At 37.4% G+C, this 26,115-nt stretch overlaps 2 protein-coding genes across 7 annotated transcripts in view; one reads left to right on the top strand and one right to left on the bottom strand.

Moving 5' to 3' along the window:
• Positions 1 to 4,095, top strand: part of LOC122407102 (trace amine-associated receptor 9) — a 62,125-nt gene extending 58,030 nt beyond the window's left edge. For all 5 annotated transcript variants that reach the window (XM_043413090.1, XM_043413092.1, XM_043413091.1 and 2 more), the window contains one exon: positions 283 to 4,095. In XM_043413090.1, the coding sequence (XP_043269025.1) occupies positions 283 to 410 (128 nt within the window). In that variant the 3' untranslated portion in view covers positions 411 to 4,095. The remainder of the gene's footprint in view (positions 1 to 282) is intronic.
• Positions 4,092 to 26,115, bottom strand: part of Invadolysin (leishmanolysin-like peptidase, invadolysin) — a 334,327-nt gene continuing 312,303 nt past the window's right edge. The window contains exons 5-15 of one of the 2 annotated variants that reach the window (XM_043413089.1): positions 23,081 to 23,192; positions 18,006 to 18,187; positions 13,871 to 14,074; positions 13,278 to 13,503; positions 12,523 to 12,716; positions 11,936 to 12,068; positions 10,631 to 10,790; positions 10,355 to 10,521; positions 9,666 to 9,785; positions 9,407 to 9,579; positions 4,092 to 8,879 (exon numbers count right to left, since the gene is read on the bottom strand). In XM_043413089.1, the coding sequence (XP_043269024.1) occupies positions 9,421 to 9,579; positions 9,666 to 9,785; positions 10,355 to 10,521; positions 10,631 to 10,790; positions 11,936 to 12,068; positions 12,523 to 12,716; positions 13,278 to 13,503; positions 13,871 to 14,074; positions 18,006 to 18,187; positions 23,081 to 23,192 (1,657 nt within the window). In that variant the 3' untranslated portion in view covers positions 4,092 to 8,879; positions 9,407 to 9,420. Of the gene's footprint in view, positions 9,580 to 9,665; positions 9,786 to 10,354; positions 10,522 to 10,630; positions 10,791 to 11,935; positions 12,069 to 12,522; positions 12,717 to 13,277; positions 13,504 to 13,870; positions 14,075 to 18,005; positions 18,188 to 23,080; positions 23,193 to 26,115 lie in introns of both variants that reach the window. The other variant, XM_043413088.1, reaches the window with a different exon arrangement.

Genomic DNA, 26,115 nt, shown 5'->3' with positions numbered 1-26,115 from the left:
GTATGATTTCTGTTCGGGCGATATCCACTGCTTTATGAAACACATGGGCACTGTGGGCTCGTGTAACATAGAATCTGCCCGAGATATCAGAGTTAGCAATTCTGCCGTAGAGTTGAAATATCAATAAACGAACCGTTAGAATTTCCGTAGTCGATGCTTTATTTCCTCGACGCAAAAAAAACCGTCTCAAAACTCCGAAAGATCCGGCTGTCACGCGGGGTGACCCCCTTAATATGCTTCCGGACGAAGATACATAATTAATGTCGAGTGATTTTTGTTCAGGTATAGAAAGATGTTCGATGGACCGATGTTCTATGGCGCGATGCTCGACGCCATCCCTGGTAAATACGACGCCACCACTGCCGTGGGAGACCGGAAGCGCGATATGTAACGAAGCAACGTGCACGTGAGGAAGAGACGCCGCCACGCAAACCGAGGATCCAGGATCTCCGGACGATCACAGTTAGTACCGCGTGGCGGCGACGTCAATTACCCTCGAATTCAATTCAGCATCAAATTCCCAACGTAATCATGGACTCGCGAGCGATGTTACTGCGCCACGGACGAATAGTCGTCATCGTCGTATTCGGTACTCCGAAAATTTGTACAGTCGCTTACGGATCGCTGGTCGATCAACTGTCTGCTGTGACATTTTTTTTCCTGCGAGCGATCCGAACTCTGTTGAACGAAGGAACCATGAGCTTCGAGAAGTGCGCTTCGAGTACGCCTCGTTCAAAAGCCTTCCCGATCTTCTTCATGACGTTTACTCCGTCTGAGGCGCCATGCGCCATCAACGAACGTCTCATGTGGCCATTTCGACCTCTTCGCGTTGAACGCGAACACACTTTTTCACTGCCCCTTTCATCTGCAATCTCCAGACTCGACGAACGTCGAAACGTCATCGAGTGAATGCTCCAGTCATTGGCACTTAAGGACAAAAGGGTGCGGAGCCAAGCATTGTCTCGTTTTTGAATTTTCTCCACAAATACTTTTTACGTGTTTTTTTATTTCTTCGCAAATGGACGGCTCATGAATATTGGAAAGCAGCGATGAGAGGCTAATGCTCAAAATGTTTTTTGCTCACCAAAGATAAATGGCTGATTATGAAATTCTGATGATGTTAATTAAGTAATCAATGACTGGAGTAACAATTTAGTCAACATCGAATAACGAAGTTTAATCTCCGGGTGCATCATTTTTCCTCTCATTTATTATTTTCATCGAAAATTTAATATTCCGAGCGTGGTCCCCGGAAACGCTTTATTTTACTCGAATATGAAGTATCGAAAAATATTGGTCGAAAATCAGAGGAAATAAAAGTGGATAAATAAATGCTGCAATTTAATGCGAACGAGCATGAGTGCGATAGTGTAGCGGCGACATGAAACAAATCGAGAAAACGTTCGATGGTATATTGTTACGGATGTTTCTCCTCTTGGTTTGCATTGGAGCCAAAAATGTTGCCCTCGTTATATGTGGGCAGGGCCAGCAGGGTCAGCCAATGCTGCAACTTTAACAGCTCATTCAAACGAATATTTACTACCGAGGATAAAAGTGCCAAAGATTTTTTCACGATTTACCATTAAATCGATGAACTTTATGAACTGATGAATGAGTTTTACAGGAATTATCGTTTTTCTTACTCGGCCAAATGAGATCTGTGGTCACGTACGTCAGTAAAAAGAAATACGAAATTAAGTTTTTCATCTCTGGAATGTACTGAATTTTTTTCTCCTGTCCAGATGCTGAATAATTTCGGACAGAAAGTAATTTAGTTTTTTTGCTCTTAAAGAATTATGTCATCGCGTTCCAACGATGCCAGCTTCAATATCGATAATAAAGCACTTGAAACTCCAATGTTTTGTGAATTAAAAGTGAATCTCGAACAAGCAATATAAGATTTTGATAAAAACATCCCCATTTATTATTGCGTTTTAATTTTCTCACAATTATTCATTCATTAAGGAATTAAAAAGAAAATTACCATTGGAGGATTAAAACTGACGAATGCTGTTCAATAATAACCAGAAAATTGGGATGTTCAATTCAACGAAACACTTTCGTATTGGATTATGCATGAGAATCTGATCGCAAGTATGGGGATGAATGCGAGTTGAGACTTTTCAAATATTGCTGAATATTCGAAAAATGATGTATGATCTGAGAAAATAAAAATCGATTGATATTCAGATAAGTAACACGATTTACACTAACAAAAAGACGTGCTAAATTTCGACAATGGATTGACAATGGAAGGTGAATTTGTTACATACGACGACTTTTTAAATAGGAGGAATAACAATAAATTCGATTTTGTGAAACGACTAACGGATCAGTGTAAATTCGTATTATGATACGTTTTCCTCTACATTTTTTCAAGGATTATACGAATTTTCAAACAGATTTAAATATTTTAGTATTTCGGTTGAAACATTCCAGCAGTTAAACACTGGAGCGATCGACTTCGAAAAAGTTACTGTTTTCAATAATTTTCCATTCTGAGAAGCCTGCAGCAACACAAATGTTCGTGTTTTTCCCGAAAAATCCTGATTTTTGTGAAGCGGAGGTGTTTCTCACATTTGAAAATATTGAAAAATAAATTAGAATCCACTTGACGAGTGTAAATCGAGTTACACACCGACACTGCGAAATTTTAGTAAATAAGCTAAATTAGATGTTTTTTTTTTTTTAAATCGCTGTCGATGAAGTTGGGTTGAACATAACCTGTAAATTCGCTTTCAAGCGGGTTCATGTGTTTCATTTATTTGGGCCGGTACACGGAGAGAAAATTTCATTAAAAACTATCATGGTGCCATAGAGGTAGGGTTCTATATCGGTAATATTTATTAATTCTTACGAACATACATAGTAATTTTTTGTGAAGCGACTCGATAAAAATTGATGAGTGGTGTCAAAATAAATACATCGGTACACATGTGTATCGGCATGTTATCGTACAATCGCGAATGAAATTCTGTTATTTACCATAGTAAATTTCTAAACACTTTGGAGTATGATCGACGCTTGTATTCGAGCTTCTCAAATTTTACTATGTTCAACTGTAAATTTCAATTGTGAAAACAGTACTAAGTATAGCAAAACGGCACAATGATTCTACTTGACAGTTCATCATCGAGTCAACATAAATTTTACAACGTTTCCTTGGTGAACTATGTTAGGAAAAAATAGCACAGTTTAAAACTTTGTCACATCAAAATAGGCAATTTAAAAATTTTCATTCAGAATTTATTTGGAAATTACAATATTTTTGGTAAAAATCTTCAAAATGGGCGATATAGAACCCCAATATCATGGCAGCATAGTAATTCTTACTATTTTTTTCTCTCCGTGTACCATAATTCTTTAAACTTCCCAACTTATTTGCGTCGATTTACTCATTGAAAAGATCGAAACGCCAGAAATTCATTGAATGGATGTGGAATTATTGAATTTCGAAATTCATGAGGATCCGTAGTTTAAACAAACTCATAGAATATTAAGTTATAGTTGATAATAAAGTTTTTCTATAACGGGGGAAAAATAAAACATGGGAGTAACCGAATAAAAATTTGGAGAGAAACAGAAATATCGACGGAAACAAGAAATGATAGGATATAATAAATAGAGTGTCATCGAAAACCATTTTCATGGATAATTTCTCGATCGTTCCTGAAGTTTCCTACGACACTAAAACTCTCTTGATAAAGGTGAAGTAAACGCATGTGATACAAAAATATCTGAAGACATGGCTTTTCAAATGTTTGCACCGAACCTTCTGTGTTATCTTCTCTGAATTTTCATCTGTCTTTGGAAGAAAATGTTTTTTCACGTTTCAAACATTGACCATTGTAACGAGTTATGGAAAAGTTCCCGAGAAGACGCGCAAGGGAAGAAATTCGTTGATATCGAAGGTGCCGCAAACAAAAATACATGTGAGAGGGATTTTCGACGAGCAATTTAATACGAATTTTCGTAATCCACATACGCACATTAAGGATTAAAATGAAGAAACAAAAGAAATAAACTTATTACCGAAATGTAAACGTTCACTGATAGCGAATCTTAGTTATGAATTAATAAATTGATTGATCTACATCGACTGTTTCATTTATTTTCTAATATCTATCGTTATTTACATTTTGTTAATTTATTTTACAATTAAAATGATCGTTAAAAGTTGAAAGAGCCTTTAAAATGTTTCGTTACCGATCGATGGCAACATAGCAATCGTGTCAATAATAAAACCATTTCATTCTCGTACTTTTTCGTTTAATTACAAAGGAACCACTTTTGCCAGGTGATCCTCATATTCCAGTAACACTAGAAAAACATTTCGATTCAAGCTTCTTCGTTCATCACATGCACTTTCGTTACTTCTCATTCACACGATCCATACGAACACGCCAGAGGAGCACTCACGCACTACCCGAATAATAACATGTTTGTGTTTTCATAAAAGCTTCTGGAAGAATGTCATCGTTCACTAGAACAAAATTCATACAAAATTGTGCCAGCCATTTTTTCCCAATCCTTAGCGGATGAATTTTTCAATTTTACTTTGCAATATGCAGACATTTTTTCAGTACATTTTGCACATTTTTTTTACCCTTTTCTTGTGCTGGTATCCAAAAAAACTGTCCATTAAGTTTTATTACCGAATCATGTATAATTCTATTGTTTTTTTTTTACAATCTCATTTCAAATCAAAGCTCATTTGTCTTTAGAGAAAAAAAGTTTGAGTATTCGACGGATCATGTTCACGATGATTTTTATAACTGAAATCAATGTTTGGAATGCTTTGAAGATTGCTGAATTCTTTGTGATTATCATCAAGTCGCAATATTGCAGAATTTTTCCCGTAATATTTGTGGTAGAAAACCATGCGTCAGTCATGTTCTAGAAGAGAACAGGACATTTCCAACTACCGGTAATATCACTAACGTAATTAATTCTTTCGAAGAGCTGTCAAAAAAAACGAAAACAAGTATCTTGAGTTTTGTATTTTCGATCTCAGTCATCAGAAAAATGAATCAGCGTAATATCTTTTGAAGCTCAATTAGACTTGGTATCATCATTCCAATAAATTTCAGTTACTCTCGTCGAGAAAAAGTGACGGTTGAAGATTTTTGAAGCGTGAAATATTGATGTTGATATGTGAGATTGTTGAATTTTCGTATTTCAACTTTTTTTCTCCGAATATAGATCTCTTAGACTCTGCAAAATAAGTTGATTTATCGAGGATTTTCGCAAAGACAAAGTTCATTGATGAAGAGAACAAATATAAATCATTTTTTATGTTTTTTTTATGGATAAATGTTTCATTTATTTGTCTTTGATTTTTATCATTTTTACAATTTGTATTATATACATACAGTATATGATGTAGCATTTTACTTTTAAATAGTGAGCGGTCTCATCGATTTGTGAACAGAAATTTGGTAGAAAACGTTAACATTAGGTTCATCAAACACGAATAATCAATTAATACGAATTACTTGTTAAAATTTTTTTATGAATTTTCTATCTCGATACTTTTGAAATTATGGATTTCTACGTGCCTCAGAAAATACAATTTTTTGCTCTTACTTATATTTCGCAATATTATCATATGGAATACAAACGAAATACCGAATTAATTATCCGAACATTTTTCATCACTGAAAACGTTTTAATCTTGGATATTGACTCGTCAGAAAATAATTTACCTCTACTTCGAAGTTCTTGTTGAAAGACTTTGCAAAAATCCTCAACATTAATTGTCTATCATGGAATGTTAAAACGACGCTAGGCTGGAAACTCAAGAATCAAATAATTAATCACATTTATCACATAAATCACATTTGATTCGCAATTTAAAAAAGTTAAAGTAATCTCATGAAATCCAAGTGATCAGGGCAAAACATAAACTCGCTTGTTTACGATTTCTTTTTTCCCTTGATAAATTGTCAAAATGGCAGTTTACTGTTTAATTTCGTTATCGAATGTCAAATACATTCGAGAAAAAATACGCAAAATTAAAGCATATTACATTAGTATGCCTGAACGCGTTTCAACTGTCTTATTACTATTATTCTACAAGATATTTTCTCTTTCTCTCGCTTTTTCCCTTCCACACACCAATTTTCACTCTTTATCGCATTTTCACGCACATGCCATTCCGCTTTTTTTCATATTTTTTCAACTTTCTCGCGTCATATACTCTTTAATTATAAAAAAAAATATTATTTCTAACATCGATGATGTACAAACATGTTTGTCCTCTCGTACATGATTCGGGCTCGATGACTCGTAAATGTACTTAATAGTTAAATATTCTTCATGTTTGTTTTTCGTGTTTTTTGTTCTTTACTTTGTTTCCAACTGTTTTTGTTGTCGTTTTTAGTTTGTTTTATTTTAAAAATTATTTACAATCGTCTTCCTTCTTTCTTTTTCAAAATTCTTATGAGCTTACGAGCTTTATAACATGACGTTTCCTTATCACTAGCGCATTATGCAATTGTTCATTTGGATTCTTTTCGATAAATTCGCACTCGCAATTCCCTTCTCCAATTTATATGTATTCATATTATATATACTTTTCAATAAACGATATGACTTTTACGCGTGCGATTTGTTTTTTCTAGAGACATTGGAAATGTTTTGGACATTTGCGTTCCTGTCTCCTACGCTGCATCACTTATTATCACCTATTTCTTATTTATCATGCGACTGACCTTATCACTTCGTCGTTGAAACAAAGGAATATCCACGTCATGAGTGCAAAGAAAATCAAATAATTTTTTCGACCCGGAACAACCCTTTTGTTAAGCAATCATTTAACTGAGTTCATAAATGTCATTCGTTTCGATAACACGATCAGAATTCGTGATGAGGACGTGGAACTTTGAAACGCGTGTTTCTCAAGACTTTTACAATTCGATTCGACATGATTTATCTTTTGACGTTTTCCAAGAAGAAACTTTCACGCATTGTAATATTTTTTCACACGAATCGCTCGGTTGGATGAAATTACTTTTTTTTTTCATTCGAGACATTGGTTCCTTCGTAAAATTGAACCACCAATAATCGGAGTCTGTGAAAATTCTAAGCACTCAGAAAAATTGGTAGCAGCGGAGAAAACTAAATAGTATTAAATGTATCCAAGGATTTAAATTCGGACGATTTTAGTGATTGGCAAATCGTTATTTAAGTGGATTAAAAGCAATTGTTTTTGAACCATCTAGAATTTTTTTCATCACACAAAACCGATTGCAATTTCAAATAAACGAGCGTGTCCCGACATCCTCGAGTTTTTCACGAATTCGAAATCTCCGTGGTACCTGATATTTGAAAAATTCAAAGCAATTCCCGTTCCAAACGGGAGCTTTCGAAAGCAACGATATAATTTCAGTATCGATTCGATTTGAACAACTGATAAAAAAATTAATTTACAAAAATGTAAAATGCTAAAGATACAAATTACAACTACGAATAATGAGAGAGCATTTGTAAACTGATGAAAAAAAAAAAAAAAATTAAACGATGTTTTGTTCATTGTAACGAGAAAATCGAAAATTTCTTTTGCTCAGTTCTCTCTAGCCTCCAAGCTGTTTCTTCCCTCCATTTTTTCGACCTAAGATATGCAAAAAATAAAAGTAGTACAGGACAAGTTCTCCTTATGTATTTGAAGACTATTATTCCAAAATCAAATGATCGCAACGACCTAAATAATCACATCACTGTTACGAACGAAATTCGATATTTTGTCCCGTGTAATACTTCAAGATCGAAGTCTAAAGTAATTGTATAAATATTCATATATAATTTACATACAGTTTGTTTCAGGTTAAATATTTCGTAATGTGACCTCAAATTCAGGACCGAACTTCGAGTTAAAAAAATACTGTTCGATTAACTATTTCAGTCGTGCATTTTTCATCTGGATCAATTTTCATGAAAGTCGGTAACCAAAGGTTTTCGGGGTCGCTGGTTACGAATCTTGCATTAAATTTTGTTAATTCAAAATGACGGATCAATTATGACGGACGTGAAATTTCAAATACTTATTAATTTTTCTAAAATTTTGTATTTAGGGGCTTTCGGTGTCACTGGTTACGATTCCGGCGTTAGATTTGAAATATCCAAAAGGTCGGATTCAAGATGATGGATGAAAAATTGTAGAAAATTATTGAAATTTATTCCTCGAAGAATTCTTTCCCTGGGATAAAGGTCAAATTTTCCGACGGCATCATATTTATGTATTTTTTTTAGAGCGCTACCCAAAACTAACGACGAGGACGTGGAGAGTATCTAGTTCCACTATTGTTTCTTTTTTGTTTTTTTTTGGAATTTCATGTCCGTCATACTGGATCCACCGTTTCAAATTTTCACAATCGAATGTCGGATTCGTGATCAGCGACCCCGAAAACCCCTGATTATAAAGTTTTAAAAAAATACATAAGTATTTGGAATTTCACGTCCGCAATATTGGATCCGACATTTCGAATTTTCAAAATCTGACTTCAAATTCATAATCAACGACCATAAAAACCCCTGCATATTCATTTTCAATAGAATTGGTTTAATATTAGAGCTCTGAGGGGATTTTTTGTAGGGTGGGACCGTAGCGATCCACTGTGATTGAAAGGGTTAAAGGAAACTTGTCATGTTAGACTATGATTAATAAAAGTTTTCGAATCTGCAGCCTATAACAGTGTTCACAGGCAAAAAGGTTAAAAATGGAACGAAGATGGGTAATAAAAACGATTCGGCATAAACATCCAAAGATTGTTGCAGACCCACTCAACGATTTCCCAACCCAACCATTTGCACGTGTCCAAAGATTTCGCTCTGAGTGTGTGTGTGGGGGGAGGGGGGTGTCTCTTCAATTGCAACCCTTCCTGCAACAAATTCCTGCCATTAAATATTATAACTTTTTAATTTTGTTATGGTCTTGGAGGTTCTTCCTCGCCATAATATTGTATGTTGCATCATTAGCGATTCTTAAGATGCATTATAAAAAAAATTGAAGTCGTTTTAAGGTGGTGCTCCACTTTTGCAAAATTACCCGAAAATGTATAGCACCAATTTTTGAGACGTTAAAATTCCATGCAAAGAAGATCCTGATGGATGCTCTCTAACTTCAGTCGTTCAGTCCCGAAGAGCATTTGAAAGAAGACTCGATTAAAAACTGTATTAAACACTTTCACTCTCGATATGACGCCCTGAACTGAATTTCAGATTCAATACTATTTAACCTCAAACGTTCTATATATAATCGTTTATTGAAAACTCGACGTATTTCCAGCTCCAATGAAGCTTTCCTTCGAAACCTTTCTCTTCGTGTTAATATGTGTGTTTCTTCATGTTCCTTTGTTTTTTTTCCTTTCGATACTCAGAAAATATACAGCACTAAAAAATTAGCTACACTCAGTCGGCAGATCATCTGAGAACGAGGAGCACTATCGATGCTGTTACAGCAAATATACTCGAGGCGGGTTGATTAGCAGCTCCACAGTCCAGATTGTCCCGATGGTAATAAGTCGCAGGTGGATGTTCGTCTCCAGGCTTACATCTCTCACCCTGAGCCTGAAGCTCCGCCTGAACGTCAGAAAAATACATTTATTCGGCGCTCTACACTAATGTGGCCAATTATTTCGTTTTCAATGACTTTTCGCACTGTTTACCTGGCAAATGTCCTTGCAAGGCGGGCAAATCAGAGCTCCTTTGTGGAGCCACTCGTTCTGCATTACTCGTATCGCTATTTCTTGCCCAGCGTGATAACAAGTGTACGTATAATTCGCGACCTGTTCACGTTGGAGAAAAATTCATTAATTAATGGAGAATTCAATATTTTGCGAAAATTGATAGTGAAATTTATGAGACAAACAACCATTTATTATTAATGATAAATTTAACCGAAAATCTCTTCAATTTTTCAGATTTTAAACGCTTGTCCGAGCTTGAGTTATTTTTAGCTGTGAGAGAATTTATTCCGAGATCCGGAGATACGAAAAATTCGCCACCGGGTGAATATTTCCGTTCCTCAATAACGAATAAAGTGATATGCGATGGATTTAATTTCAGGGAAGGTGAGCTAGTAAAAAACTCATTTTTAAATGGAGGAATTCAGAAGGTCGAGGAAAACCTCACTCCTTCGACTTTTTCATGATCCTATTCTTCGAAAAGCTTTTTACAAATTTTTTCAATGGAAAGTTGGTTTGTTAATGGCATAAAATATTTTGGCGTCGTTTCAAAGAGTCGGAATTCACATTGTCGGTTATTTAGTGAGCATGTTTTTGAAAGAGCACGATTTTATGAAACAAAGAACAATTAAGTGCAGGGAAAAAATAGCGGAGGACAAGCCGGAACTAACCATAATGTGGAGCCTGCCAGCTTCGCATTTGTACTGATAACAGCCGGAGCCCCAATGTTGCCATTGCCGTGCCTGTTTGCATGTCCTCTCTTCCCACATTTGGTTAGTATGATCGAAGCATCTCGAGCGAGCTCCATATTTTTCGAGAGCAAAATTTTTTTCCGGATCTGAGAATGAGTCAATTTAAAAAAGCGTGATTCAACATTGTTGACTTGTGTTAGCTTACCAACTTAACTCTCTCACTCTCGTTGAAACATTAAACTTGGGAGAACTTACGGGGATTATTTTCTTCGTACAAACAGTGAGAGCCTCGGACAACTATGTTCTTGGCACGCCACGTAAATTCTTGAATGTAGGGGCAATAATCAGCGAGGGATACTGATCCACCATAATATTGTTCATGACCCGGAGCAACGTGAGGTATCGAATCGAAATTCTGCGAATAATTTTTTTTTATTAGACCCAGAATTCTTACAAATTGAAATTCCACAAATGCATTCTTATTTATAATTATGATTTTTTCTTCCCTATTCGCATGATAATTAAAAATGTAAAATCTGAAATAAAAACACTGAAATGGGGAGGGTATTTTATACCTTCTGATGTACCTTTTATGGAAACCATTATTTTCAAATGAGACTGCCATACGAACTCATTATTATGCATAATTGTAGTCTTCTTTTCTCCGCATAAATTTTTCTGATATTAAAATTCATGGAAACGAAAAACAAACGGTCGAAATGTTTGCACTCCAGCTGAATTTCCTAGTTATTTTACAAAAAACACGATCTTTTTTCTTCCGACGTTGAGAGACCTATTTTGTTGGCAGTTATTTTCACACAATTTGGAAATCATACATCAACCCAACTTTTGCGTTCATTTTTCGACTTTCTTCAATACTGAATAACTACGCAAATTTTTGCTTAAGGGAGTCACCCCGTGAGGCAGCCGGATTTTTTAGGGTTTTTCGCGATTTTTTTTTGGAGAGGAATAAAAACATGGATTTTTGAAATTTTAAGGGTTTATTTATTGATATTTCAACTCTATGATAAAATTTTTTAACTCTGACATCTCCGGTAGATTCGGTGTAAAACTACTCCACAGGAACTGTCTCTTCATGGTCTCCACGATTCCGGGGGCACGGTTTATCTGAATCATTTTGGAAACTAGAAATCAGGTGTTTCAAAACGCAAAAATCCTTCAATTTTTAATATTTCTGTATGGCTTTAGCTTAGGCGATAGCCACTACTTTACAAATCAAAACGCTCTTTGGTTTTATGATAAACCAATCTCCCGGAATCGTGGAGACATGGAAGAACATATAGCTTTCCTGTGGAGTAGTTTTACACCGACTCTACCTGATATACTCGAGTTAAAAAATTCTATCACAGAATTGAAATACCAATAAATAAACCCTTCAAATGTCGATTGGGGATATTTTCGAAAAGTCTATGTTTTTTTTCCTCACCGCAAAAAAATCGCGAAAAACCCCAAAAAATCCGGCTGCCATACCGCAGTCGATCCCGTTCAAGGAAATGACGAAAAATTTGATACGAATTATTATCAATGATGTATAATTACCTGATATTTTTTTGGTAAAGGCGAAGGATGTTCAACTAGGTTACATAATGCTACAGAACTCCGATCGTCAGTGCACTCTGTTTGTAAAGGATCTTGCTTCACTTTGTTGCAAAAAGGATGTATTGATTTGCCGCTGAAAGACGAAAAACGAAAATTAATTAAATTCAGATCAATCAGGAATGAGATTTTAATGTGGAAAATTACACTCGGGCAGATTTGACTGATTGCCTGATCAACACTTGCTTCTATCACTTACTTCTGTTCCCCTGCATCCCTTTCGTTCACAGAGGCAAGTAACATTGAATCAGTTTTGGATTGAACGTTTCACTGTTACATATTTTTGCATTTGCGACTCAATATACTTTGGACTGAGTTTTTTGACGATGAAAATAAAAAATTGAGAAAAATGGACAATGCATCTGAGCGGCGTCATTCTCTTTGAACGGATTTTATGTACAAGGAAAAATCGAATTTGATTGACATCAAATCACAAAACTTAGTTCATTGACATAATTATTTGAGACTTTTCGTGAAAAAGTGGATCGAAATTTTTGCATTGCCGGAAATAAAATTATTTTACAACTTACGATAATCGTGAAGATTTTGTTGATATCCATTCCTTGCACGATTTCATAGCGAAATCGCAGCCCAAATGACGACCCCAGCCGAGTTCTTGGGCCATTGAATAATTGGCTCTGTACCATCCTGTGTCTTCCATCAATGCCAAAGTTATCCTCGAGTAAACAGGATTCTGAGTGTGGGTTCCGGTCATTGCCTCGTTCTGTAGGAATATTTGTATTGATTGTTCAATTGAAAAACCAAATACCAGTATTTTTTAGTCATATTTTTTTCCCCTGTAAAACTGCACTGTATGCGGAACAAATTGAACATGTAAATTGTACAATTTTTTTTTCTCGATTGTCGAATGCAGCAAAGGACAAAGCCATATATGAAATTTGCCCGGAGCAAGTTTTTTAATGGAATCTTTTGACCATGACAATCGATGCATGGGAAAAAATTTAACAGTTTCAGGTACTTTTATAACAATAAAAAAATCATGTTATTTGAACTTCGTTCTACAACTCTGAGTTCCAATTTTGAAATGAGGTTGAATTTTGAAGCAAACAATTGTAATCTCAACGAAAATTATGATTCTCCCGGACACTCCAAAGTGTTTAAATATTTAAATAAACTAAAATCCAAATATTTCTTTGGCGAATTCTCGAAATTTTAAAAATACCGCTATCCAACGACACGCGGTAACAAAAGACCCCTAAAGTGTCATTCCAGCAATTAAGGAACGATTAGAATATCTACATCTTTTAAATAAAGTGTAATTCACCTCAAAGACTCGTTTTTCCCAGTGAGTCAAGGCCGTGCCATCTTCCCCTTGATCCTCGAGCTCAGCACCTTCCAGATAGGGACAGTTGAAGTGTGCTCGTACTTCATTCTGGACTCTCGGCGTAACTATCATTTGCATCGATCTTGCGACCGAGCCTCCGTGTACTTGCCACTGGGGTCTCGTCACGGTTCTTATCGTACTCTCACTCCACTGATGAGTTTGCAATCTAACGTGCGTTTCATTATAAGTCGACATATACGTGAATGAGATACTGGAGGTTACATTTTTAAGGCGGTTCAACATCGTTGAATTCAACAGCTTTCAAACGAATGTTTAGAAAATTGAAAAAATAAAGAGAAAGCAGCACTTCGATGTTGTCAAAATGACGAACCTTTCAAAAATAATTTCATGACCTTTACGTCGTTCTTCCCCTTTCATATTTATTATGTAAGTTATGCAAATGTAATTCTTTCTAGTAGTAAATAGGTTGAGAAATGGTGAAATACGAGAGAAGCGTAAAATAAGGTACGTTAAAAAACTATTGAGAAGTGATATATAAAGCGTGAGTTTGTAGCAAAGCATTGCGGACATACTTTTCATTGAGGGGTGGTTTTCCAGTCTCGCTACGTCTCGCTGTTCTCGGCTCTCCGTTCTCGTCCCGGTAGAATGCATAGAGACTGACGGAGAAACCCAAGGCGTGGAGAATCTCGTGTTTCACGGTACTCAGGAGAGTCTCGAGTTCTTGGGGCTTCGTGCTGATGCTACCAGGGCACAGGTTTGCGTGACCGGCGATTGGCCTGCGATAAATCGAGACTCTGCAATATTCGCTTTTACTTGGTGCCACTGAGAAAGCGTCCAGGACAAAGTACAAGTTGCGCGGAAATTGAAGCGTTCACCACAACTCCTCGAGCTCTTGTGTCTCAAAAATGTATCAACGATGCTTTTAATATTTACCGGTAAAAAATACCGACCGACTGAGTATTCATTTGAGCGTATTTTCGTCTATCGTATTCTTATTTTTTTTTGTTTCAGAGAAATAATTATCGTCATCACTTTGCGAAGCACGAAAAAAAATGGAATTTCAGTTTTTTGTGAGTGGTATGAAGAGGTTTATTGGAAACGAACGATTGGGGGCAGCATTTCTAGGGTTTTACAGGAGTCTGGACGTTAGTTAAAAAAATACAGAAAAGTGTTGAGTTGAGTGTGAAGTAAAAGGTAAATTATTGGGAGTCATTTCTTTATGTGAAAAAGTAAGTTTGAAAAAAAATTGAAAAAACACATAGGATGAAAGGGAAAGAATTTTATTCTTATTGATCAACTCAAACAAATTAAAACAAAACCAAATGAAACCAAACAAACTCGAACAAAACCAAACGAATCCAACCAAGACCTGGAGGGATGGGAAATCGCTCCGTTATCGAGAAATTGTCCCAACAAGTCGAACTCTTCGGTGCAGTTATTTATATTGTAATTGCAATGAAAAATTCTTTTTTTAAGTGATTTTTTCTCAAACTTTTTTACAGGTTAAATAATTATGAGATAATATAAACAGAACTGATTCACTACGAGTTGAGCTTGGAGTAATTAACATCGTTTGAAGTAATCAAAGTGAAAGAGACGAGGAAACAGACTGCGACATACACGGTGAGATAGAGAAAGCGGAAGAGAGGGAAAAATTTACGGAAAGATGAAGTAAAACGAAAGGGATTGGAGAGCAGAGTTCTCCGGGTCAGCCTGCGCAAGGGATGAAGGAAAGAACGGCAGAATGGTAGGTAGAAGAGGACAGGGGAGTTAGCTAGTGCCGAGGTGGGTAAAACTGATAATGAAACAACTTTTAATGAAGGCAAAGCCGGGCCACCGTTTCTCGCGTGTCAACGTTATAACAAAAAGCGCTTTAAACGCACCGACCCGTATAGCCGAGCCCTTGAGTCCTTAGGAGTAGCCCGCTTGTTACGATTTCGCGTCGAGCTTTTTCCTTGAGACCGATCCATGCCACCGAAACGAGTCAGTTCAGAAAATTCGTAATATATACTAAGATCCAAGTATGTATACTGCGAATAGTTTTCCTTGCGAACTCGTTTTTCCCTCTTGATAATATAATAAAACTTTTAATTTGATCGTTAGTATGACTGTAGGGTGCAGAAAATGTATTAATTGAAGGGATTTAAACGCAATGAAAATACGAATGAAGTTTGGGTGAAAAACCACGAGATGAATTGACCATTTCGTTCTCACGATTATCATAATAATGAAAAGCATCCGAGAACATGGTTCGCCAAAAGGATAATGTACGAGTCCGTATGCAAGATTTTCACCTCTGCCATCTCGGGGATAATGAACAAATGTCCATATCCAGAAAATCTTTCCGTTTGAATTAATTAATCGGAGTTTGTTCGCATCGAAAAAAAGCTTGGCGAAATACCGTCCGGAGAAGGGCTTGGTCTCGGTGGCTCTTTTAATTTATGCTAATAAAGGTTTTTGCGTCGTTACATTTTATAATTAATATATACACTGGCTGTATCAGGAGATCTCGTTAATTCCACGCGACGTTACGTGCATGCAGTGGCACGTTGAAGACTGAAGCATGTACACGGATTGTACAGGGAAAAAGAAAGAGAGTGAGAGAGAACAGGAGGTGTGGAAAAAGACGAGGAAAGAGGAATGAAAATCTAAATTTCACCAAAGAATGATACTCGCCCATAGATATTATGAATTTTACGTACATCCATGGTGCATGTACACCGTGGACAAAGTTCGGCTTTACGACTCTGATGAACGAAAAAAATATCCCCCCAGTCTTGTAGAACGGAATGAAAAAACGGAAAGGGAGAATTCAGCAGAGGAAAAAAGACCGAAGAACGGAAAAAAAGGAGTGGAGAGGGCGGGGGGCAGGCAGGAGAACAGAACATGCCAGAACGGTTCTCGTAATGATGATTTATACCCGCAGTGTATATCGAACACGACTGCACTATAATTTTCCTTCGTCCGTTCGTCCCTGTACATACTAATATATATTTATTATGTATGTCTACATCGATATATGTTTATATATGCCATACGTATTTATGTTGCATATATCATGTTTATGCATCTATGTATCAAACAATGTATAGTTTGGTACGTTTTACGTTTTATACGGGAGAGTATACGCGTATACGTTCGGCCGAGGATGCATTATTCTTCAGTTTGATCGATGGATGCCAAGGATCGATATGACATTCATTACCCCGAGTGTGTGAAAGGAGAACTCACTTCCGTGCGCAAAACCGTCTGTGAGGAAAACGGGAACTGACTTTGTTATCGCGTGCACAAGCGTACGACGTCGTCAAAAACGACAGCTCAAAATTCAACACCACAGCGAGAATGACTAAGGACCGAGTCTCGTGTTTTTCTTGCTGATTTCCGACGAAATCACACTCTTGGCGGATATAACCGGTGGCAATTTCGGTGTCTCCCCGGCGCTCGCTAAACTAATAGCCTCGAGAAGCCTAATCGACTGTTCATGTGCAAGATTGCTTATTCGGGAAAGAAAAATAATCATCACCCTGTTTCGTGGAAACTTGCAATTTAACACGAATCTTGATTTTACCGTTTTTTACTTTTTATTAAGAGCTCTGATCGTGCTTCAGAGCCCGTCGAGAGTACGATTGGTAACAAAAGCTCAAAATCAAAATCAAAATACGTCTAATAATTTTTATACACGATCCACACAAAAGGAAAGAAACCGAATCAAATCACCGTCGTCTCGAAATTATCAATGGGAACAGAGTTCTCGGATCATCCCTTTCAACCTGATCTGTCCCAAGAACTGGAGTCGCGGGGAAACGATTCAATTATCATCGCAAGAGCCTTCTAACACCATCGACGTCGCTTGATTTTTACCAAAAGGATTTACAACGGTACCGTGGATCCACGACACCGTCTCTTTCTCTCTCTCTCTCTCTCTCTCTTTAGATCTTTTTATTCCTATACCTCCCTCTGAACGCTCAAATAATAGACGTGTACAAAATCTTTTTCGTATATGCAACGTACTACTACTTTTCAAAAATCGTTTGTTTTGGTGGCCATTTATTTTTGGCATAAACTTCCTGCAGAAATACGCTCTATTCCCACATTAACTGCTTTCAAATCTCGTCTTTTTACGTATTTATTAGAGCGTGATTATCCCTATTTAGCTTAAACTATTTTAATAATTGAGTTTATTCCATAGCTAATAACTAATGCTGTGATGAAGTTTTGGCTTCTGCAATTATTGATTTCATTGTATTTATCAATCTATTTATTATCCTACTTTTTCTTGTTTTTATCCATATGCAAAATTATATTATGTATTTACTTGCATGTTACTTATGCATGATGTTAGTTTTAAGTCACTGCGCTTAGCTGTTTTAATCAGCATTTTTGTATTACTTATTTTTCTCTATTGTTTATCTAAACTGTTATTTTATATCAGTGTACAAGCGTATTTTTGTAAGAACGATGACTTGGATAATCACTACTACGATATATCAGAGTAAAAAGAAAGTGAAATTCTATGAAGGTTAAACCCCAAACTTTTGCAATTAAAATAAATATTAATATTTAGTTTTTTTATTTTCTGTATTAGAGATCATTTTATGTTTCTCTCCAAGAGTCAGGAAATTCCTAACAATTTCTTCATATATTCGAGATCAAACTTTCCACATTTCGTTTAGTTTCCACATTTTGTGAACACTTTAAGAAACTCACCGATCCAGCGCTGCTTCCTGTTGACAATGAGCGGCATACGCTACTGTCAATCCTTTATGACATCTCTCAGTTTGCATTGCTGACACGTAAAAAACAAAATCTGCTTCGTTGATTCCTTCCCCGGCGACGCTGCCCTCCGCGACCCCGCATTTGTGTCCAGTCGCGTTGCATGTTCGACACACCTGAAACCAGACGAATTGAATTCCAGTCGATTAGCGGTTTCTTTCACATTATTTAGATCAAGCGAAAAAGTTTCAATGTTTTTCTGTAAGCTGATCAGAAATTTTTACACGAAGAACTTGGCACAGAGCAATTCCTTGGTGCGTCAAATTTATTTGATACTTTAAAAATTTTCCGATTTTTTCCTCCGAATCGTTAATAATTACGGAGCCTTATTAACTTTCGACTCTCTCCCTCTTTCACTCGCGCGGCATAATTAGCACGAGACTCGATGGACCGATCTTTCTCTTTCGTTGCAAATGCAATTATACGGATCGGTTCAAATGAGAGTATAATTAATATCGAACAGAAGGCGAAGTGTTGTCTAGCCAATAAGTTTGGTCCCGACACGCGGTGGAACGATTGCTAGTGAAGCGTGAGCGGTAGCGCTCTGGTCAAATTATGATATTAAATATCCTCCGATGTGACGCGTATACCAGGACAGGGAGGGCAGCAAGAAAACGTGCCACAACAGTGAAACTTAAATGAAGAAAGAGCCAAGTTTCAAAGTCTTTCGAACGTCAATGATCGCTTCTCGGCTTCAAGTCCAAGGGAGGATTTTCACCGTTACATTTCTTGTCTTTATATATATTTAGAAGAACCGACGAATATAATAAGTGTGAGGGGAAGGACCGTGTAAATGAAAAGGGAAAGTAGATCGACGTAATTAGCGAGTAAGTGGGTTCTAATATGGTTATCGCTAATGAGCGGCTCCCGAAGAAGGAGTAGGCAATGGAGTCCGCGCGAAAAGGATATTCCAATAGATGTATACGTCGAACCCTAAACGACAAAAAAGGCTTCTCTCATGGGGTTTACGGTATTTGATGTCGTCGATGTTACGCCCTTTGATCCATTTACTTGCAACCTGTACGGGCATTCTGATATACATATATTTATGCATCCTCGTGTTTGCCATTCTCTTCTTCTTACACTTTCCACCTTGTTTTAGCTATTAGCCGGAAATGGATAATGAGGAGAAGTAAATATTGAATTATCTTCATGCCAGTTTCGCGTATAGACTGGAATCGAAGAGAAGCAGACCACCGAAATGGTCTACTCAGTCTAGAGCAGGTGAATTTTTGTCTGCATTCATCGTCATTAATAGGGTATTTTACAGTATGTAAGAAAAAATATAAAAATGCATATTTATGATAGATTTCGTAAAAAGAAAACGAGAAACGTCCATAGTTATTCATGAAAACGCAATGTTAATTTTATGACTCAATTTTAAAGATCGTCTTTTTCATCTGTTTTACAATGTCTAAAAACACCATCCGCCATATTGGATTCCAACGTTTCGGTTTGCGCGAAAATTCAAAATCATAAATAATAAATAGTTTTTAAAACGCTTTTCGGTCTTATAAAATAAAAATAAAAATTCTACTGGTTCATTACGGTCTCAGGAATAATTTAACCCTAGAACGCATGACTGGGGTGTGAGCACACCCCACGCGAACTTCAAACTACGCTCCCGTCCTAACAAGCGACATTATCGACTGATTATCGACGGATTTTTTTATATATAGATTCAATTGAAATTAGTTTTATCGTACATCATTCTTTTCGTTATAAGAAAACGAAGAAAATGGTGTAGGATAAAGTCAGTTTAGCATCGTAGGACCGGATTTATAAGCAGAAAAAGAGTGGGGTGCGTTCAAACCCCGGTCATGAGGTTGAGGGTATGAAAAAAGGCACATGAGGTGTAGGATTAAAACAGTTAAAAAAAAAGATGTGATACCCTATTCTTAATGGGAAAACTATATTTATCCCCTTTCTCAAGTTCGTACTATATAAATACAGGGACCAAAACTGTTTCGTATGAAACTTCGTATTCAATATTTACTAAAGCTATTTCTATATTTTCCGTCCTTCAGTTCTAAAAGCGATGTGATATTAAATTTTTAAACGTTCGTTCATTTTAAAATGAGTAACTTTCCTATGAGCTCTCAGAAATTGGGTTCCAAAAATAGAAACACGCCGATATACATTTTATAACCGAAACTTTTTTCTTCATTTTTTTTCTCCATCCCTAACTTTTTCGACACCCAGTAAAGTAAGAGGGCGTTGATGGTTCGGCTTCAATTATTGACAATAATTGATGGGAAGAGAGGTCGATGAAAATGGTAAAATCTATAGACTTTCAACCCAAAAGTCAAGTTCGCTATAATGTCCGTCTGCAGTAGGGAGACGTGTCTTAGACATACATGTATACATTGCATGGGCAACGTCTTTCGTTGAGCTTAACGCAACCGTAACATTAATCACGAAAGCCTTACAAAATAAGAGAAGAACCAAGGGACGAGGCCACAGCAGCAGCAGCGGCAGCAGCAGTCTTAGCAACGAAGCATCTAAATGTACGAGAGTGTAGGGAACCAGAAGGAACGGATGGATCGCTCTGTCTGTGCAATTTACTCGTAGATGTGTGACTGTGTGTCAGGAACCGGGACCATTATCCTCGTTAACACTCCGTGAGACGTTTTGTATGTATATATATATACGTGTATCTGTATATTTTACCGGAAAAGCGACCGTAGCAAAATCCCGTCGTCTTATTAACCGTTTCGCGAGAACGAAACTGATGTATAGTGGCAAGAACCTTACCGGAGCTTCCGGGAATTTGGTGGGAGATGCCTTCGAGAGGGAAGAATTTGGTGATACATTTTCCTGAGAGAATTCCGTATGCCTCATCGCTCCGAGCAAATAAAAAACGGCGGAATTCGGGAAAGTTATTGAGAAAATTTTCATGAGCAACGGAAGGAAGCATTTTATCAGAAATTCTATTGTCTCTATTATTTGATCATTGTTCATCGATCGTATACGAAAAACGATAGAAAATAAAATATTTTTGAGACAATGTAAGAGATGATTTTAAATCACACGACTTTTGTCTTTTTACGAGATTCCGTTGCTATTGTAACATATAAAATTCGTTTGTCAGAAGTGGAACAGATGAAGTGGTAATTGATATTTATCAGTAACGCAATTATGTGCAGTTATTATATCCTTCATCAGTCCAATCTCACGATGAAACCGTTAATGGAACAACAAAATAAATGATCGAAAAATAAACTCGCTCCTGATCGCATTTTTTTAATGGTCTTATCAAAGATCGTGCTTCGGTAAACCAGCTTGGATAACTTTACTGACAGCCAAGACGATATATCGTTATCGTTGATGGTGAATTTTTCATACGAAAGCATGAAAATGTCGTTCATTAATCTTGAACGTTTTATAATAAGTCATCGGATAATGGTCACGCGCGGGGGACTCCCTCATTATACGCTTGTTCCGTTGTAAATGGAGAGTCTCTGTGATGGCGTTGGTTGACAGGTCCTTCCTCTTTTCTCTGTTCATGTATTCATGAGTAACTTGATTGATAATTACGATAAGACGCCGCGACGAGGCGGCGCGTTCGCGGGGCTTCTTACGCGATGTTCGTACGCATCGATCGTTCCTCTTATGTGCTTACGCATATTCCGCAGGCATTTATCAGCGACGTGAGCGACGTCCCCGTTTTTCCGATTTTTTTCCTAAACGAATTTCCATTATAAATATTAAGCGGATGAGCAGCAACAGTTTATTTTCACTTATTATGGTTTCATTGTTGCTCGGGAGCTTGTCGAGGAAAAAAGTGTACTAATGAATCTTGCAGGGCGCAATTTACTACTGCGCAGACCTAGTGAATAGTTGAGAATATTACAAAAGCTGTCAGGAGCATTTCAGCTGCTTTTCACCGTACAATGATTCGCGTCGCAGTCTCCAAACGGCATGCATATTATGGAGGAAGAGAGAAAAAGAGAAAGAAAGGAAGGAGGATCTCATTCAATTTAATCGTCAAAGTTTTTGGGAAAACAGCAGGGGGTGCAATTGAGGTTGGAGAGAGCTCGTTGGGTATGGACGTTTGGATATGGTACGTCGTGGGGAATCCCGTTTCCGGTTAGAGAGTTCGTTGTTATGATTAAGTTGGCGGTGAAGGGGTCGGTTACACATTTATCTGTCATTAAGGCATTAATTGATGTAGAATTTCTAGTCATGACAGATAATTTTGAAGATAAAAACTCAGGAGGGTTTGCATTGAATGGGATTAAATTGAGCTCATCGTCGAATTGAATGCGTGAAGAATGTAAATGAGATAAAAAGTTTGGTCCTGAGAGAGCAGACTTTACGTAGATTCACATGTTATGAAATTTTCAAATGAAATAAATCATGTACGATTTGAAAGAAGGAATCTGCGTTGAAATATTGAGTCCGTGGAATTCACCGGTAAATTTTCATTTTCCAGAAATGTGGTCCAGCGCGTTGCCTCTTTCAACTAGAAAACTCGGAGGTCGACGCGTCGAATCCTAGTCTCGCAGGCTTGTCGAGAATAAAAATATGAGCACGACAAAGCTCCGTACACACGCAAGGCATTTGCATACATGTAGCTACGCGCCCACCCACGTATACGTTTCTCGTACGTGTGTGCGTTAGTATTGCACATACACTGCAGTTTGTGTTTGCTTTTGGAGCGAAACTCGACTCACTTCCGGCACTGTAAAATGAACCAACTATACCGGTTTTTTTGGCTCTACGTTTTTTTCGGTTTTCACGAGACTCCTTTACGAACGATATACAGCGACGTAAACTATGAGCCACCAGTAGTTTTTCGTTTCTTCCAACCATATAGAGCTAACTTATGTAAACACGTTTACTCTTAAGGGGGTGTGGCCGATATATCGGAAAGGGTGCTTGAAAAGTTGGGTTTTTCGTGCGCGGTTCAAAGTTTCCATTTGATTCCTGCTATTAATATTTTATAGCTAGCTCTTATTTATCGATCTTTGTCATTGAATATGCAATAATTGAACAAGTGGACTTACATCGAGATGAGCATCAGGCACTACGACTTCGCCGCACATCGTTGTCGATCTACAAGTGTCGATACAGTGCGTGTGATGATCCTTTACAAAGACTTGGCTGCTCTCGCATTTCCTGCAATCATGAAAATGGGGAAAATTTCGTTACAATCTGGATCGCTGTATGAACTGAAATAAAATTCCGTATACGGTCGAATTGTTTTTAGCAAAAATCTATTTGTCTTTATATAAACCGTTCAGGTGCTCGAATCTTAATATCCAATCGATGCTTCTTGACGAGTGGGAATATAGAAAAATAGTTTAATTACAGGAGAAAGATGGAATAAAATGATTTACCGATATCTGTTTTACTTTCTGGGCTGCTGTCAAATACGAGCTAGAAAATTTATATCGTTCGCCAGGGAATTTCGCTATCGACAGGTCGCATTGAGAATTCATCGGGTAAATGAATCTTTTGGTTCGGTGCGTCAAATTGCTATCACGTCAGATTGTCAAGTTCTGATAGGTCATGAGAATAGCGAATGAATTGAAAATTCTAACGACATTGAAGCGTATATATTCAAATGGAGGTCTTGAATTTTGAAGGAATTCAAGGAACGTGGTGTACGTGGACAAGTGAGGGAGTTGAGGGTGCCTGTTCGAGAAACATTCACGTTTGGTCATGTGTGCTCGGTAGGGCGCCCGGCAACGAAGGGCTTTTATACGAGCGTGCTATGACGCTTCCACAGGTACACATAGCTGCTCCTCGAATCTAAATCGTCTCGTGGTACGATCGCAAATTTCGTTCGAGATTTCGCGGTGGGAATACAGATAACGCGAATAGCTATACGAGACTCGGATAGAGATGGATGTATAGAGCAATACGGGATTCGGAGAACGGGAGGAGTGGCCTGCGGAAGGGTTGCAGCTAAACCTGCAAATCCCATGCACACTACCAAGCACACGGAGATCTCACGAAGCGACTAAATTCTCTGCCTCACTCGGTCTCGCTATCTCTCATCCTCATCCCCATCGGTTGCTTCGCGATATATAGCTCCACTGAAAGAATTATATTCGCAACCCGTGATAATTCCAAAAAAAGTACGATCAAGCACTTTTTTTCTTAACAGAATCGAAGCGAATGCTATTTCAGCGGAAACACGCGGGGAAAGCACAAAACCGTTGAGATCACGCATATTTGTCATTTTGTGCTGTCGTCTCGTGCGGATTTTGAGAAAAGAGTGGAGAAAAATACCCGAAAAATGCATAATATAATCCGGCATGTCGCTTTCGCATCAATTGGTGCTCATTTCGAGCTGTTCCACTGTTTTCTCTGGCTCGTATATAGAATGTGTGCAAAGACATGGTTGAATTGGTAAAAGCCGAGCGATGCTTTTAGCTCGAATCCTTGTTGTCAGTCACGAACCGGTGGTTTTCGAGGCGGTTGCTTGTCTTGTATGTGTGTACTGTACTAAAGCCGAGACGAACCAGGCGGTGAAAGAGGAGCTTATCGGTAATGCCCGACGCGGGATAGATGGCGAGAGAGCACACCGTTCTCGCGTGTCTCTACGTGCACACATACTTTTTCAGCTTTCACCGAAAGGGCGTAATTCCAACAATTTAAGATACAAAGCAATGCACGATATGCCCTGGCTCCTGCCCTCGTATATGTTTGTACGTATGCACAGCTTAAGTGGTAATCCTCTTGACGTGCAGAAAACATTGCATATCAGGATCTCTCGACGTCCTATCAAAGTGAATATCATGAATCCAAGTTTGACCGTGCCTTAAACCTTCGCTACTATTAATGGCATTGTAATAGATTTAGTAATAGAATCTAGTAATAGATTAAGCTTATACAATTATCAAGCACAAAACTCGTAACCCTCGTGATTACAAAACTTATTATGCAATATCATTTTGAAGGTTTATCGCCAGGATACAGCTATGAAAGCACGCGGATAAAAAAAATGTCAATTTAACAAAAGGTCTTGATGGATCCACCGATCGTAGCGAACAAACTGAACAGAAGCTTTGGTGTTTTAATAACGGTTCCGCTGCAGTGACAAGTAGAGGAGACCGGGGCAGAACGGGATACCTAAGGAAATTTTGAACTTTTCAGAAGTTTGGGAAGCTCTGTCTATTTTTTACTCCCAAAAACTAAGAAATGTACTGGGATTCTTTTCAATTTTCAAAAAAAAAAAAATTCCAAGTCAAAACGGGATGCCCCTCAAAAACTCATGAAATTTTTTTTTCTATGATTTTAATCCAATGCACCTTGGATGCATTTTGCACCCGTAACCGAGAGCTTCCGACTTACCACTGTAGAAAGCGATCTCAGCGCTTACAGCGCTCAAACGTAAGTCGCACCCTCTGTAATTCAATTCAAAATGAATGATATGAATAATAACGAAGATTGCCAATGTTTATTTTATAAAAATTTGTATTCTTTATCTACTGAATCATGGATTCAGTGCCAAAATTGTGTGGAGTGGGCACATGATTCATGTGCAGATGTAACCACACATGATGGTCCGCAAACATATATCTGCGATTAATGTCGTAAACAGTAATCTACGAGGCAGCAATCGCAGATATACAAATACTTTTCGTATACCTGTGCAAAAACGTTTTCTCTTTGGAAGTGTTGTAAAAAAAGAAAATTTGTAAAAAAAAAAAGAATTTTTTTTCAAAAAAAATCAATATCCAAAAAAACAAGATATTTTGGAAAAAATATGTTTCATATTCTTTTCGGACAAGTATAAAAATAAAAAATAAAAAAAAAAGACAAAAAAATTTCCCTCATTTTTAAGGTATCCCGTTTTGCCCCGGTCTCCCCTGTATCTCGAGTCTACGTGTATGAAGTCTTCGGAATCCGGTAATATTTCATTCTCCGAATGATCGATTTAATGATAAACTTATCGATAACTTTGCTACAAGGCAGGTAAACGTTGACTGGTTGGTGTAGATGTGAGAGCTTTGGGTAAATTTTATATAAACGAATATACTAGGAAATGGGCAGAGCTATTGGGCCGACACGAGACCTTTTGAGAAAACGA

This window comes from Venturia canescens, chromosome 2 (assembly GCF_019457755.1).
Source record: "Venturia canescens isolate UGA chromosome 2, ASM1945775v1, whole genome shotgun sequence".
Taxonomy (NCBI): domain Eukaryota; kingdom Metazoa; phylum Arthropoda; class Insecta; order Hymenoptera; family Ichneumonidae; genus Venturia; species Venturia canescens.
This window is presented reverse-complemented; position numbering and strand designations above follow the sequence as displayed.